Consider the following 12,903-nt stretch of genomic DNA (forward strand, 5'->3'; position numbering starts at 1 on the left):
CAAATTTTGTTAATGCTTCTGTGTATTTCAAAAATACACATTCCATAGAAACAGTTTCATAAAAACAATATTTTGTGTTTAGTCCTGTTGAGAAAATGTTAGCGTGCTGTATTAAGGTAGTGAACATAACAAAGTTCTTATCTGCTAAACAAAGCACCACTGTGCCAAAGTGCAGTCTGGCAGAGACTCTGGCATGGACGTAGACTCTACTTACAAAACAACTGGGCGCTTAACATTAGCAACATTAGCTGGAAGAAAACCTCACAACAAAGTAAATGTCACCAACAAAAAACTGAAACCACACAGACAAAATAATCCCAAGGACAAGAAATGTCTGCAACAAGTTATGAGGAGTACATAACCATCTTTAATGAATCATCCGGCCTGACTTTGTGCCCATTGACACAGTATTTATTTGAAGGCTTCTTTCTAAAAATTGAATCAGGTTAAATGTGTTTGCTGTAACAAAACCCAAATATTTTAAAGGTTTATAGTGTTGGTTAACACAGCATTTTTTGAACTTTTTCAATTAGAGTTTGTCCGCAATCATTGCACATTTCGCCTCGTTCAGAAACCGTTTGTCTACCTTGCATTGACCTTTTCAGTATCTGTGTGTTTGTGTGAGCATAAGTGCACAGTGTGACAGAAAGTCCCCAGTAGCCTGCAGCTTTAGGAGGAACAACTCGTTGAACAAACAAAGAATGTGATCAGCTTTTTCACTGGCGAGCCGGGCATTAATCCCAGCACCTTTTCAATGTTTGCACATCAGAGTGGAGCTTTATTTACTGTACCTGCAGTACCAGACATGCTGAAGAAGAGTAATATGTTTCCAGTGTAAAGGGGACATTTTTCTACAGCATCTGGTCTTTGTCACAATTCAGTTAAGGCACAATATTATAATATGTATATACAATATATAATGGATAATATACAATATACAACTGTCGTGGTGATCATTCTTCATCTAGAGCTGTCAGCAGGTGTGCTCTTCAAATTAAAACTGCAAGGTGTAAAGGTTTGATGTCTGCTGAGGCCTTCTGCTTCACTATCACTTGTCCAATGAAAATTATCATAGAAAATCTCACACTGTAATTTCCCCAGTATTTTGATTTATGACCAAATACCAGCACAGGTAAAAATGTTCCCTTTAGAGTCTGTTTTCCTCTGTGTTGCTGATCAGCATCATGTTTACATGGCAGATGGTGAACATTATTTATGCTAAACGTGCTTGCATTTTGAGTATGCTGACATTTAGTTTAAAGCACTAGTTGTACAGATCCATCAGCATGGTTGTACACTCTAGCAATTCTTTTTCTGAAGTTATTATGGCACATTTTTGGGTACAAGATGGTGCATAGCATGGAGAATAAACATCTTAACTGTCACACCCCAATTCATCATGAAGGTGTTATGTATATTTAAGACTGTGTTGCTCTATAATGTTGCTTTATATAAAAAATCTTTGTGTTTAACTGATTGCACATATTTAAACCTGACAAATTTGATACTTTGTTTCACTTATGACAAAAAACATATAAAATTAGATATTACCATAAGACTGATTTGCAACATTATCCACATGGCCTTATATATCCAGATATATTATATAAAATGAAAATAAAAGCTACATTTTTTAAGAAAGTATCGAAGCAATCAACTATTTGAATATAAAACCATCATATTAAGTCTTAAATTCAAACTGAGAAATGAGCTTTAAGAATAATTGGCTGCATGTATTTTGAGCTTGATTCCTTGTTCCTGGATAACTGGTATAACTTTTGATTCACTTTCAGGTCAAAAATTTTAAGGTTGTCCATGAGCTTTTCCTTTATCATCATAACTAAGCCTTCCTTTTCATAGCATATTCCACAATCATCGTTCAGTCACATCTCGTACAGCTGAGTCCTATTTGTGACCGTTTACACACACATCATACACTCAGTCAGTAAGTCAGTCAGTCAGTCAGTCAGTCAGGTGTCATTCCCTCTCCAACACCCAGTCTTCTCTGAACACACTCCCACTGGTTCTGACTATACATAGCTATATGATGTCATCACTAAACTGTGATGGGTCACACGTTTCAGTGTCATTTAGTTTTCCTGCATTTTTTTCTTTCTTTTTTTTTTTTTATAGATACAGCTTCACATAATTTCTTATTATTTTGAACTGAATCGTTCCCTCGTGTGCAACACACTTCCTGTGATTACGACTGTGAGAGTTTATGACCGGACAGGAGGAGGTGCCTTTATGCTCTGTGGACATAGTTTTGGCTCTCTATACAATTAAAGTGAATAAATCACAGAATAATAATCCCGAACCATGCAAGGTCTGTAGACACTAACGGGAGACTTTTTGATAGAAAACCAAATCTAAAAGACTCTACAAACAGGACAGCTATCATGTTTTTAAGTGTTTTTCTCCCAGAATATGCCACTATGTCTGTCGAGGAAACCCAAAAGGGCTGAGTCAGAGATCCCATCTCTTCCGGAGGCAGGGCCAGCGCTGCTCTCCTTTGAAAGGCAGCATGGAAAGATCAACGGGCATCTCCTGAGGGAGTCGCTGCGCCATACTGAGCTGCTGCCCCATAGCCAAACAGCCCTGAGGCCTGTAGTCTGCTGCTGCTGCTGCTGCTGCTGCTGCTGCTGCTGCTGGGTTAGCCCGTGTTGTTTACTTTGGGAGGACTTTAAACCCTGCACAGCCATCAAGATCTCTATTCTCTCTGTTTGTCTGTCTATGTCTGCCTCAACCATTCCTATCTGCTTCCCCCCTCTTTCCAGCTTTTGATCACTTATTTGGGCAGATTTCTATTCCAGAGCTGCAACTGTGGGACAAACATTACTCACCATCCCTTCCCAGCACTCTCACAGATAATAACTGTAAGCTTGAATGTGGTGGTTGATGTGACCCTCAGCTCTGTGAACAGCCATCCAGATGAGAGCGCTAGGAGGATTTCTGCGCTGTTGTGTTTATATTTCCTCCCTCGTAGCACCATGGATACCAGTCAGACAGTGCCAAGGTAGGACCACCTCATAAATTCAGAAACCTTTAAATATTTGCCCGTGTTTTGAGTTCAACACGAGCTTGCATTTACATATCTAAAGGTGGTTTTGTAATTTATCTGCCTGGAAGCTCAAGGACCTGATACTTGGTGGTCTCGGTGAACAAATTGGATTTTATATAACGGCCAGCAGCAAATGAGCACATGCCAAAGGTTTCCATCACTGGTAACATCAACACTGAAAAAAATCTCACTCCTGTGATGGATCATTTGCAACAAGAAAATGGCAATGAAAGTATCGGTGCAAATGTCAAAAGTTCAGTCTTTTGCAAAGGAAAGAAAAATAGGTGCAATAACCGTGTTCATCTCCAAACTGTGGATGTGGCTGTTACACAGTGTAGCACATTCCTCCACACTCAATAAACTTAGCTAAATCAATATGTCAAAGAACAGACAGATAACGCTAAGCCCAGACATAAATCTTCACCATCTCTAAAATCTTTTCATGTGGTATTACTCACAGGCCATATTCTCTTAAGTACAGTAAACATTGTGACAGGTACTTTGAGCTGCTGGTTCAAGAGGACACAGGAAAGTGGATTGTGCTTTAAGCCTTCGGGGCCCAGAAGAAAAGGAAAACTCTCGAGTGAAAATGTTGTCATGAACAATGAAGACTTGCTTTAATAAAACATAAGCACAGCATGGTAGCAAGCCACCCAGAAAAGCTGCAAATATTTCTCAACTTTGGAAACATTTAGGTGAGACATCTGAATCTCTCAAAGTGAAGCACATATATTCTTTTTTTCCCCCACATGAACTCTTTGCCTTGCGTTAGCTGGTCCCTTTTTCTTTCCTCCCAGTCATGAAGAAATCTGGGAAAATAAAGCTTTTCGGCTTTCGTTCAGCCGAGGAGAAAAGGGGAGTTATAGCAGAGATATGAATGACTCATACAAAACTATGCCTGAGTAATGCTAATATTATGCAAGAACATAGCTCTTTCCATAACTTTCTTTAAAACACAGCTCCTCTTTTAAAACAAACTGTAAATTTATTTGCATCACCAACAATTTCTTGGACTGAATTTAAATAAAATTATTTCTCATAAAGTTCCAGAAAAAGACATAAAGCATGACAAAAAAAAGAAAAAACATGATATTTCAAAAAAATAAATAAGTCCAGAAGAGTGAATGACATGCTCTTTTTGGATGAAGCAAGTTGTGAAAAAAAAATACATAAAAACCCTCTTTGTGCCAAGATTTACATGTAACTCATCAGACTTCCTTCAGGTTTTAGTCTCCTTGGGGGTGATTTTTGGCCTGAAAGGACTTTTTGAAACTCCCACACCACTGCTGAGGCCACGGAGACAAACAATGTGATTTGACATGCCCCCAATTCAGCTGTGAATGTGTACATTTATTACAAAGAGCATGATGAGATGTTGCATTGCAATATAATTGACCTCCTTTTTAATCATTACAGCAATTAATCACAGTCATCAGAGTAGCGTGAATTTGTTCAGAAGTGACGTCACTCTTCACTTTGGTCTAATTTTGGTGTTTAAAAATGATGCAACGGTACACGTTAGCATTGTGACAGATACACTGTTTATAGTGAGTCAGAGTGCAGCCAACAGTCTTTGATTGCAACGTATGTGTTAGAACATAAAGATCGAGCTGCTCTGGCTGTGCTTTGTTCAAACAAGCCACTGCTTTACATGTAAAAGAGTTTGTAGCTCCGCTGTGGAATTAGTACCGTGAGGCTACCAAACAGCTGACAATATCTTAATATCAAAAATTAGTCTCAAGGAGTTTATTTGCAATTTTTTTAGGAAATGATTAAATGAAAGAAACATATATGACATAGTCATTTATACCCTGTTTAAACCAAACTAGTTTCAGTCAAATACAGTAAGAGCTTTCAGTGGAAAACGTGCATTCAACACTACTGTACTACTAACAGCCACTTACAAAGAGAAAACACTAGAAAAGAAGACATCAGAATGGTTTAACTTCTAGTCTATATTGATATCTTTATTAACAATCATAGCCACGTTTTCAACAATGGAAGATTTATAAATATTTTTCTTTTGATTCATAAAAGTTGTCTTGGCACTTATGGCATGATTCCAGTTGTGGGAAAAGAAAAACAATCTAAATGTCCTTAAAGAGTATAGCGCTTTGTTCAGCACTGAAATCCAATCAACAGCTTTTTCTTCAAACAGGAAATCCGTTATGTACACGATGGCTTTCTTTAAAGAACCCAGATCTGGTTCTGGAGATACTGAGTGCACGGCAGATCCAGAAACCATCCACAGAAGGCCACCTAATTGATCATCTGGCCTGGCGTTTCCCTTTGTTGTTGGTGTTTTTTAAAGGCAACAAGATCCCCACACCAGTCTGGAACCCAATCTCAGATATTCCATGCTCGGTTGAAGCTCGTACTGTGACTGAAGGCCGCCTCACCCTCCTTTCTCCCTCCTGTCCGACTCTTCTTGCGTCAGCAAAGAGGGGAGAAAGCAAAAACTGCCCCCGAATACTTCCACACTACACAGCATCCAGACAGAAGGGGCCAGCGATTTCTGTCCGCCTGGGAGATTTAGGTGTTCAGGCTAAGGCCATGGGGCACCAGGGTTCACCCCTCACTGAAGCTACATCTGATGACTGGGTCAAGCCCACGCTGGTGTACAGGTTATCCTGTCCCGGGTACTTCACCGCTGAGGCCGAGCCTGTTCCCTCCCCCGAGCTGGACAGCACAGAAGAACTGACCTGCAGCACCAGAAAGCACAGTTAGCCTAGAACTGTGTTTAAAATGCACTCATTCCTGGTGTAAAACAAACATTCTCTACATGGACTGTGATTCACTTTTGACTTTTGGACTGAGATGCCATTTGCATTACACAAGTGTGAAAAAAGATCCTGACAAATGTGAAGCTCATCTTACTGTAATATAGGAGTGACACACTGGTTAGCAGCAGTCACCACCACAGAGCATCACTACTTAACACACCTGTTGTGTGCTTTATTCACCACTAAATATTCACCTGTGAGGGTAGATTGTGGACAAACTAAGTCTGACTGTTAAAATAATTGTAAGGATGGTATTTACTAATTAACACCCATATTTCTATTGAATTGTTATAAATTATGTGCCATACCAGAAATATTTAATTTTACATTTTCATTTAGCTGTAAATAAAATAATGTCTTACCCCCGACACCTGCCCAGAGGGTGAGCTGGTTTTCGAGCAGTCTTCTGAATTGGATGAAGAGGTGGATGTGGGAGTCATGGAGACCGAGTTGTTATTTCCTACAAGCACATAAAACATTTTGTTACAATATTACAAATGCAATTCTATCCACACGCATATGAGCAGTAATTAACTCACCAGAGGATCCTTTGGTTTTATTCAACGTTTTCGGTTTTCTTTTTCTTGTCTGGATTCCCTCTTTCTTCATGGCGAGCGGTCGAGGTACCTGCAAGTATCATTCTGATTAGCGGTGCGTCAAAGAATACAATGAAAGTTCAGTTTGAAGGGAAAGGCTGGATGAAACTGAAACTCACCCCGTGTAATTTCGTGTAGAGCCCACATGCGTTGCACACCGGCTCTCCCTCCGCGTTTCTGCGCCACAAAGTCGTCGTACTGGTCTGACAGTTGGCGCAGGAAAGGCCGATTCTTCTGGACGTTGACTGGTGACAGAAATTTAAAATCAGGGATTCAAATCAAACTTGAAGATGTAAAAATAAATAAATAAATCTCTGAAGCAGTAAAATAGTCTGGGATTCAAGTTAGAAGAAAATGTGTTTTTCAAGTGCAAGCCACGCTCCGCTAATTTAATTGTAATTTGGCTATTCATACCCTATTTCCTAACAATAATACAGCTCCTATTATGACCTCCATTTAACTGGCATTTACGCACAGCTTTTCACAGGATGTTCGTTTTAGGGGAGTCCGTACGTGACATCTGATTTCCTAGCAAAAACTGTGCGTAATGCCCGTAATGGCACCAGGAAAGATTTGCTCCTAAATCAACCAACAGAAGCTTTGAAGCTTTGAATGGAGGTTCAGATAAAGTGTTTGAAGTGGTGAAAGTTTTACTCACATTAAATTAGTCAATTAAGTTTTTATATATATATATATATATATATATATATATATATATATATATATATATATATATATATATATATATATATATATATATATATATAAATAAAAAAGAGATTTTAGCAAATTAATTTTGCAGCTTAATTATTATTGTTGACTGACGATTTAATGTGTTCTAATGATGATCAGTTTGCATAAAAAGCAATAGTCCTAATAAAACCTCCCAATAAATGCGTGTCTTGTTTTTTCAACAGCTTTCTTATGTAGATTTCCGCCCATTTTATATGATAAATCACAGACGTCTTAAAACAAATTACTGGATTAAAATCCAAACTCTACCAAAGTCTGCATCTCCTCAGTGTCACTTTTAATCTGAGCATTTAATTAATATCACCGGCGATAACCTCCAGTCATTGTTTGAGGCAATTAGGCAGGAAACTGAGCGGTGAAGTGGTCCCCTGTCTCCTTACCGTCCGTTTCTGTGGTTTAATTAATGGCCGGCTCAGCCCATTCATTTTGCTATAAAGGCCGCAGGCGTTGCAGAGAAAGTGGCCCGTGCCGTCGCGCCTCCACAGCGGCGTGGAGATGGAGCCGCAGTTGACGCACTCTCTGCTCTCCCCCATGTCGTCCAGAATATCTGAAACTGAAAAAAAAAAAACGTTAAATCAGACTTGTGATCAAACAAATATTTCTGCGGGTTCTAAAAGGGCTCCTATTTCTCAAAATTTGGTATGCCAAATGACAGATTTGAAACAAACACAGATTTCTTGTGCAAAAATAATTATTTAATAGCATATCTGAATTGTGCATTTTATTATGTGTGTGTTGTTGGTGTGACAATATAGCTCGAAATGTACAAGATGTTATTTAATTTTAGCTTTTTTTTTTTTTTTTTAATTTAATTGGATATTGTGGTGAATTCCAGGCTTGCGCGCACAGTTAGGCCTGAGATTTATTGCAGGACTGAGACACACATGAACCTTCGGACCAAATCCAGTCCAATTTTAAACAGACTATTTTTCTTGTATTTTACTAAACATGGTTTTGCCTAGTTCTCTGACATTTAAATATCAGGCCTCCAAATCAGGTGCCGTCTCCAAAGCGCACAGACAGTTCAAGCGCCTGCATGCCTTAAATACCTTCATTTTTATTTTTCCAGCTCAGCTAGTGAGAAGAAAAACTACTCCATCACCATGACCCCTTCTGCTTTGCTTTTTTTTTCTTACCTCCGTTTGGTCCTCGAATCAAGGGCGCACCTCTGCTTTGCAAGGTGTGCAGCATCGTGTTATCAAAAGGTCCTGCGGGCCAAGGCGAGGGCAGCTGGGGTGCAACGTAAGGAGAGTAGGGACTGGCGTAGGTCCCGCTGAGAGGGCGAGAGAGGCTGTACTGGTCCCTGCTGCCCACATTCAGCGTGTTACTGTAGCTGGTGTCCCTGGGCGTCCCGTTATTCATGGGCGGGCTGGGAGGGTAGTGGAAACGACTGGAGGTGTGCGGGCTGCCGGTGCTGTACGAGGGGCTCTCTGGGGTGGACTGAGACCACACCGAGTGACCGGAGACCGCGTGGCTGGGCTGAGCAGAGCCGCTGGCCGGCAGGTAGGAGAGGCTGGGGATCATGGGGCCCACCCGGGTGCTGGGGACGTAGACGGGGGAGTTGGGGTTGGAGTGCATATAACCACCAGAGGAGGAATCATATCCAGTTTGGCTCTGGGCTGCGGCGATGGCCAGTGTTTGGTACATGTCGGACGGGTCCACCAGCAGGCTCGCCTTGTGCGCTCCGGTGGAGAGGACGAGTTTGCTCCCCTGGTCTAAATCCGTAAAGAGCGGGATGTCCTCGGTAGTGGTCAGGGTGTTGTTATGGTGTCCGAAGTGAAGGTAGGAGTGTAGAGATCGGCCGTCGGAGCGGCGGTGCCCCAGCGCGTCAAGCTCGCTCGGAGGCGTCCTCAGCTCCTCCGAGGTGGGACCGTCCCTCCTGCTGTCACCGGGCAGGTAGGACTGCTCAGCCGGCGACCCTGGGCTGCTGGAAACTTCTCGCTTGACCATGGACCAGCTGTTGTCGCCCAGGTCCATCCAGGAGCACTTTCCATACACCGTAGGGGTTAATAAAAATGGTCAGGGAGTAGCCTACCCTAGAACACAGAGAGTTGGAGCAGTTAGGAAAAGAGGGGAAGTGAACCCTTTTCACGGGGTGCAAAGGGACAACTAAGTTTAAAGTGTTTCCCAAAAACATCTGGACAGAAACTCGCCAAATATCTGGAAAGACGCAAACCAGCATGTCGTGTACAACTTGTTTTTGTTATATTTAAATACACATATTTCCAGAATAAAAGCATAGAGACTATAAGAAGACTACTATCACTGAATCAGGATAATCTCTACTTTATGTAAAACACATCCAGTCCACAGTGACTCCCATCAAGCGCTCCCAAAATGCGCTGGATCCATCCGTGTCAAATCCCTGTCCTCCCACACGCACACACACACACGAACACACAGCAGTGCACACACACATAACAGATAGGAAACAAAACGCAATATGTCTTCACAGCAAAAGAGATAACTGTTTGATAAGGCTGAGAACAGATAAGGGCCGAGAGGCAGGCTGGAGCGATAAAACAATACCCCCGAATTGATGAGTTGGTCTGGCTGCGCTCGGCACCACTCTGCGCCAGATGTTTGGAAACCAGCCGTGAGAGTTAGAAGACAGCCAAAAAGAGGAGACATTAGACGCTTTCCGGGACATACCTGCTAGTTGTGTGCCATAGGTCGCACGCAAAGTTCCTAATAGTGAGCCGCTGCTTCTCTTGGAAGTACTGGGAAACGTTTGTGCGGGCTGACGAGGTTTATGAGAGGAGGCGCTAGTGGCGGCTGCGGGCTCCGGGAGGCGGACCAATCATGAGGAGTGTGAGCGACTGGAGACACGATGGGGGTGCCAGCCTATGAACTGCTCCAATCAATCACACCCAGAAACAGAGGCAGAGAAAAAAAAAAAAAGATTACGTCTGAAATTCCAAATCATTTGTAAATGAAGTCAGGCTTCGCTGAGTTTTACGCGTTTGGACAAAGATGGAGCTCCACCCATTCTGCTTTTTAAATTCATCAGCCGGTTTAATAACTTTCACAAGTGAGATCAGTAGTTTCTCCTTCTACATTTTTGGCAATTTATTTATTTTTTGCTTAATTCTATTTTATTTTCTAACCTCTCAGTATTTTTGCTCTATTATTCCAAACCTGTTGATCACAGTGGAGTAAAGTTGAACTTTACGCAACTACGAGTACAAAAGTAATTTTACTTCACTTTTTCTTCTATTTCGTTACACTTAAGAGGGAATTATATATTTTTTTTAAATGTTTGCTCACCTCACAGCTTGTCTCTCCACTTTTGAGTTTGCATTAAAATTTCACGACCAGATATTACAATATGATTATTTCTTACTGGATTAAACTCTCCAAAATGTTTTTAAAATGACCTCCAGATCAGCTGGGAGCCGAATCCACGTTAATGTATCATTAACAATAATCCAATTATACACGTTTGTCTGCATTAAACATTCAACTTTTTTTGCCATTTTGATAATATTTCTGCACTTATGCAGATTTTCAAGGCAAGACTTTCACTTTTATTCAGTGCTATGCTTGTTTAAGATAGATGTTTATATCTTAATTAATAGTAATTGGGTCGATTAGTAATTAATATACAGTTCTAATGCAATGTGACAACTAAACAAATTAGGACTGAATTCTAATGCAAATTAATCATCATTAATCAGCCACAGTTAGACCTCCTTCTTTATGGACACGAATTACTGAACAGAATCGTTCAAGAACCAGTTAATTTTTTAAAAAAATGCTTTTAAGGATTTATGTTTAAAAGTGACTAAGTTTTATTTTTAATTGCAGTTTCTTCTGCGTGATCTTTATTCGAAGTGAAAGTCTTAATTTCTTCCTCGTTGTTTATTCTCTCCACTCTGTGCAGTGATCAATAAATCCCCTCCGCCCTCCGTAATTGGTTTATTTAAGTCAGTCGCCCTCATTGAGGACTAAATGGTTTCATTTGTGTAGAAGTACAAACCCTCAGCACCTCTGAGCCTCCGCGCTTTGAACCGCGATGATTCGTTCAGGTTGAATATACATTGTGATGTGATCAAGGTGTCAATTGAATCATTCACTCATTCGCAGGTCTTCTGGTGCGTTTTTAACAGAGATTAACAAACAGGTTTGGAGCCACAAATTCTGCTGTGGGACTAATCATTTACTGTAGAAAATCGCAGCATTATTTCTAATAAAATACCTGCAGCTGCTGTTGGAAGGCCCTGCTGTTCTAGTAGTGCTGCTGCTGTGTCTTTCCAGTGCTTAACAAGGCGGGTTGTGTGTCTTTTTGTGTGTTCAATGTTACAATAAATATCAGGCCATGTATTCAGCAGCAGCTGCAAACAGAACTTGAATTCATGCCACATTACTTTTGCGCACGCCGGCACACTGCGCTCTCTAGCAGATCTCCATGTCTCGTCCTTGTTCTCAGTTCTGCTGGATCAAACTGGACACAGCATCTGACCTTCACGGGAACCGAAGAGGCTTTTGGAGACGCGGTTTCATCAGAGGGAGTAACCAGCCCCATGCGCTACCGTCTCCCATCCATGCGTCCTTTCAGTGAGCAGTTGTCAGAGAGGTGCGAGAATACAAAATCCTGTTGTTTTTCTTTTCTCCTCTCTTGTTCTTTTCTGACCCCCTCCCTCTTTCTTTTTTCACTCGCTGGCTGCGGAGCCTCGAGTTGATGAATGAGGTGTTTTCGCAGTAATGTCAAAGTGTGCTGCTCTGACACTCGGAGCCTGTGAGAAGAAGTGGCAGGACGCCGCCCTGTCTCCACATTTATCCAGACGCAGTCAAACAGTGTGGGCCTGCGTGGATGTCAGCCACGGAACAGAGGCACAGGCCTGGAATCTAATTATGGTTATCTCAGACGGGAGAAGGAACTTTTCTAAATGTATACACAGTCTGTAACTGTTCACTAATGGGCCTATATACTATTACTGCCAATAATAATAATAATAATAATAATAATAATAATAATAATAATATGGGCAAGTATTCGATTCAGTTGCCTTTTAGGATCATTAAGGTAATGTATAGTCCAATTTGACTATCGAAATGTTAAAATAATCAAAAGAAAATAATTGGATATATTAGATGCATATGTTTTCTACAAAAAGAAAGCTAAAAAAATGCAAAAACCGTAGCTTCGTTACAACAAAAATGAAAGAAATGACTACTACTATTACTAATAATATCAATAATAATAATAATAATAATAATAATTTCTTTCTTTTTTCCATTTTATTGGCATGAGAGCTTTGCCCCAGAGGTTAGAATCAACATCTAATACTCCTGCAGTTTGCATGACGTTGTGGAGATGATGATGAACAAGAAAAACATCAAATTCTTCGCTCTAAAGTGATGAGATTCTTCCAAACTGTGCGTCAGTAATAACGGAGGCGGTGTGATGCGGACAATGTTGCGCAGGTTTTAAATTTAGCACCAGCCCCGGTTGGTGTTTGGTGTCTTTGTGACTCAGCGTCCTGATTTCTGTCACACAGGTCAATAAAAGGCTTTGTGGACATTTAACACGCCCAAACTGTGAGGATGTCAAATTTGTGATTAATGGGAAGCGATTCCGTGTAAAACATGCACGAAAGAGACGCGATTCATCATTTTAATCACCACGCAGCTTTTTTTTTTCCTTTTTAAATCATACAATTGGCTTTTAGTGATGCTACAGACTAATATTTAGAGTTTGATCTTGAAA

General features: G+C 40.8%; 1 protein-coding gene across 2 annotated transcripts; it reads right to left on the reverse strand.

The window, feature by feature from the left end:
- Nucleotides 1-3,653: 3,653 nt before the first annotated feature.
- Nucleotides 3,654-10,014, reverse strand: gata6 (GATA binding protein 6). 2 transcript variants are annotated; one of them, XM_023277845.3, is made up of 7 exons: nucleotides 9,846-10,014; nucleotides 8,330-9,229; nucleotides 7,574-7,746; nucleotides 6,560-6,685; nucleotides 6,384-6,471; nucleotides 6,207-6,304; nucleotides 3,654-5,763 (listed from the first exon to the last, which is right to left on the reverse strand). In XM_023277845.3, exons 2-7 carry the CDS (start codon nucleotides 9,168-9,170, stop codon nucleotides 5,602-5,604), a joined length of 1,488 nt encoding a protein of 495 aa, XP_023133613.1. In that variant the 5' UTR covers nucleotides 9,171-9,229; nucleotides 9,846-10,014; the 3' UTR covers nucleotides 3,654-5,601. The 2 variants fall into 2 exon arrangements, with proteins under 2 accessions (XP_023133613.1, XP_054870655.1); XM_055014680.1 differs by lacking the exon at nucleotides 9,846-10,014 and adding an exon at nucleotides 9,480-9,761.
- Between the last annotated feature and the right edge of the window lie 2,889 nt (nucleotides 10,015-12,903).

The sequence above is a fragment of the Amphiprion ocellaris genome, chromosome 10, assembly GCF_022539595.1.
Source record: "Amphiprion ocellaris isolate individual 3 ecotype Okinawa chromosome 10, ASM2253959v1, whole genome shotgun sequence".
NCBI classification, from domain to species: Eukaryota; Metazoa; Chordata; class Actinopteri; family Pomacentridae; genus Amphiprion; species Amphiprion ocellaris.